Raw genomic sequence first — 3814 nt, 5'->3', positions numbered from 1 at the left:
TTTAAGGCATGGGCGGGGTAATTCCTATATAGATATTTAAAAAAAAAGAGATGCCCAACATTTGGAGTGGGCGAACTGGCTGTCCTGCTGCAAAAAAAAGGCACTGATCGGGGCTGTCTTGTCAGAGTGAGCAGTACTTCTCTCCAGCACGCTGCCGCTTTAAGTGATGCTGCTGTAGTTTGGCATCTCATTACTGAGATCATTATGTTGCGGTTGGCCAATCCTGCCCCGAGGGCTGGTCGTCGTTTTTAACCTGATTGGCTGCCTCGGAGGAGGGGGTGGGATGGAAGGGTCTGTTTCAAGGCTCGCCCCCCCCCCCCCCCTCCCTCCAACGCACACCCACCCCCTCCCCTCCTTCACTTCCCACCTCCCTCCCTCTGCCATAAGCGCTGGAGCACCCTCGGCCTCCGAGAGAGCGGGGGTCCCTTGAAACAGTGTAATTGAGATGATGTTAGTTGCACAAAGAAAAAGTCAGACAGTCGTTTAACGGGGGTGCAGCGAGTGAGTTGGGTCTGCGGAGCGGGGAGCTAGTTAGTCTCTTTTTTTTTTATTTTTTCCCCCTCCCCTCCCCAGTTTTTAAGTTTCTTCCTCCTTCCACCCCCCCACCCCCACCCCCACCCTTTTCTCCTGGAGGAGTTTCTTCAGCAAAGCTACCAAATGTTGCAGATTTAATTGACTTGCTCCGCTGCCCAGAGACAATCTTTCGCAAGGACTTTTCCTCCCCGAGGTTGGTGTGTACTGCTCTCTGAAAGCCACAGAGGAGGATGCGTTTGAAGGTGTTCCTGGGCGGACTGCTGCTGGCTCCCTGGCTGCTCGGCGGCAACTTTCTGCGGGCGCGGGGGCAGTTCCAGGGGGAGCGGGGGATCTCCATCCCGGACCACGGCTTCTGCCAGCCCATCTCCATCCCGCTGTGCACGGACATCGCCTACAACCAGACCATCATGCCCAACCTGCTGGGGCACACCAACCAGGAGGACGCGGGGCTGGAGGTGCACCAGTTCTACCCGCTGGTCAAGGTGCAGTGCTCGCCCGAGCTCAAGTTCTTCCTGTGCTCCATGTACGCGCCGGTGTGCACGGTGCTGGAGCAGGCCATCCCGCCCTGCCGCTCCATCTGCGAGCGGGCCCGCCAGGGCTGCGAGGCGCTGATGAACAAGTTCGGCTTCCAGTGGCCGGAGCGGCTGCGCTGCGAGAACTTCCCGGTGCACGGCACCGAGCAGCTGTGCGTGGGGCAGAACCACTCGGAGGAGGGCGGCGCCGGGGGCCCGGCCACCAGCGTGCCCACCGTGGCCCTGGCGCCCGAGGCGGGCGGCACGCCGCGGGCAGGCGGCGGCCACCCCGCGCCGGCCGAGCGGCCCTTCCACTGCCCGCGCGCGCTGCGCGTGCCCGCCTACCTCAACTACCGCTTCCTGGGCGAGCGCGAGTGCGCCGCCCCCTGCGAGCCCGCGCAGGCCAACGGCTTCATGTTCTTCAGCCGCGAGGAGACCCGCTTCGCGCGCCTCTGGATCCTGGTCTGGTCGGCCCTGTGCTGCGCCTCCACCCTCTTCACCGTCACCACCTACCTGGTGGACATGCAGCGCTTCCGCTACCCCGAGCGGCCCATCATCTTCCTCTCGGGCTGCTACACCATGGTGTCCGTGGCCTACATCGCCGGCTTCGTGCTGGAGGACCGCGTGGTGTGCAACGAGCGCTTCGCCGACGACGCCTACCGCACGGTGGTGCAGGGCACCAAGAAGGAGGGCTGCACCATCCTCTTCATGATGCTCTACTTCTTCAGCATGGCCAGCTCCATCTGGTGGGTCATCCTCTCCCTCACCTGGTTCCTGGCCGCCGGCATGAAGTGGGGCCACGAGGCCATCGAGGCCAACTCGCAGTACTTCCACCTGGCCGCCTGGGCCGTGCCCGCCGTCAAGACCATCACCATCCTGGCCATGGGGCAGATCGACGGCGACCTGCTGAGCGGCGTCTGCTTCGTGGGCCTCAACAGCCTGGACCCGCTGCGGGGCTTCGTGCTGGCGCCCCTCTTCGTCTACCTCTTCATCGGCACCTCCTTCCTGCTGGCCGGCTTCGTGTCCCTCTTCCGCATCCGCACCATCATGAAGCACGACGGCACCAAGACGGAGAAGCTGGAGAAGCTGATGGTGCGGATCGGCGTCTTCAGCGTCCTCTACACCGTGCCCGCCACCATCGTCATCGCCTGCTACTTCTACGAGCAGGCGTTCCGCGAGCAGTGGGAGAGGAGCTGGGTGAGCCAGACTTGCAAGAGCTACGCCATCCCCTGCCCGCTGCACTACTACCCCAGGATGAGCCCGGACTTCACGGTGTACATGATCAAGTACCTCATGACCCTCATCGTGGGCATCACGTCCGGCTTCTGGATCTGGTCGGGCAAGACTTTGCACTCGTGGCGCAAGTTCTACACCAGGCTGACCAACAGCAAACACGGCGAGACGACCGTGTGAGAGAGGAGAGTTGAGAGACAACCGGGTGAGGGGAAGAGCAGGAAAGTTGAGAGACAAGCATGTGACAGAGTTAAGAGAGACGACCTGTGTTTGGGGGGGGGGGGGGGAGGGGGAGAGAGTTGAGATAACGGTGTGGGGGCGAGAATTAAGAGACAACGGTGTGGGGGAGAGAATTAAGAGACAACCGTGTGGGGGAGAGAATTAAGAGACAACCGTGGGGGAGAGGAGACTTCCCTGTGAGGGAGAGGACAGAAGTTAACACGGGACTTTTCCTTCTCTTTTGTTTTTTTAAATTGTCTTTTTAAATGTTTTTTTAAATTGGTTTTACTTAACTGTTGCATTAGGATAACTTTTTCCAAGGTGTAATAAAACCTGTAAATAGCATTTGTAAAAAAAGTTTTAATTATATATTTGTATTTAAAACAAATCCTACTTGAGATTTTTTTTAAAAAAGTCCTTCAGTGCTAGTTATGTGTCGACTTCAAAACTTATGGTTGGCTCAATGGACTTCCCACCTCCTCATCCGATTCTCGAAAAGCATTTCTTCCCCCATCCCCCCTCCCGACTGAGATGATGTAGAAATCGCAGCGCTAACTGCATATTCACAGATAGCCATGGATACATATGTGAAACTTATTTTTTTCGTCCACTCTCTCGGAATCTAATGAAGAGCACATGACTTATTTTTCCTTGCCATGACTGCAGGGAAGCTTGCAGCAACAATCTTTCCAAGATATTGTGCTTATGATGCCGAGGTTCCTTACTAATTTTACACTCGAGGAACCTTTTTAAGTTGAGACACAAATTGTTCTTTGTGTGTTTGTGTGTGTAAAAGCATGTTTTGAACAGTCCCAGACCATGAGATTGTCTGATTCTAAAGGGTTTGCAATAACATGCTCAAGTGTTTTTTAAACTGTGCGCAGGTATCCGTTTTAATCAGTGAGCACCAAGTGCTTTTATTTTAAACTGTTGTGTTCAGCTTGGATTTGTTCATGACTTCGTATTCGGTCACAATTCTTTATATTTATAGATCAATAGAATTGTTCCTATATTTGACAATTTGCCCCCTTTTTAAACAAAAAATAAAATTCCACTTTTTTTGTACAAAGTCAGGAGTTGCATGTCCTTTACTTTTGGAGTGCAGGTTTTTTTTTGTTGGTGGGGTAAACTCATGTAAAAAGATTCATGTCTCCCCCACCCCCCCACAACCCACTGAATGCAGTTTTTTTTTGTTGTCAGCTCTACTGTTGGGTGGGGGGTGGGGTCTCCAAAGCAAGCCTCCTTGCCGCATAATGATTTTGTGTGGAGCCTCTCCACCTTTCTCCTATTCCATAGCTGTAAACTATTTAGAAAAG

At 54.7% G+C, this 3814-nt stretch overlaps 1 protein-coding gene across 1 annotated transcript; it reads left to right on the top strand.

The window, feature by feature from the left end:
• The first annotated feature begins 372 nt into the window (after nucleotides 1–372).
• LOC119954142 (frizzled-2) lies at nucleotides 373–3571 on the top strand. The gene has a single exon (XM_038779080.1). The coding sequence runs from the start codon at nucleotides 765–767 to the stop codon at nucleotides 2457–2459; it is 1695 nt and encodes a 564-aa protein (XP_038635008.1). The 5' UTR covers nucleotides 373–764; the 3' UTR covers nucleotides 2460–3571.
• Nucleotides 3572–3814: the final 243 nt, after the last annotated feature.

Source organism: Scyliorhinus canicula, chromosome 19 (assembly GCF_902713615.1).
Source record: "Scyliorhinus canicula chromosome 19, sScyCan1.1, whole genome shotgun sequence".
Classification (NCBI taxonomy): domain Eukaryota; kingdom Metazoa; phylum Chordata; class Chondrichthyes; order Carcharhiniformes; family Scyliorhinidae; genus Scyliorhinus; species Scyliorhinus canicula.
Note: the sequence above shows the minus strand (reverse complement) of the source record. Positions and strands in the feature narration are given on the sequence as shown.

Excerpts from the sequence above, each read along its gene's own strand:
- LOC119954142 (XM_038779080.1), top strand. The coding sequence starts at position 765 with ATGCGTTTGAAGGTGTTCCTGGGCGGACTGCTGCTGGCTCCCTGGCTG.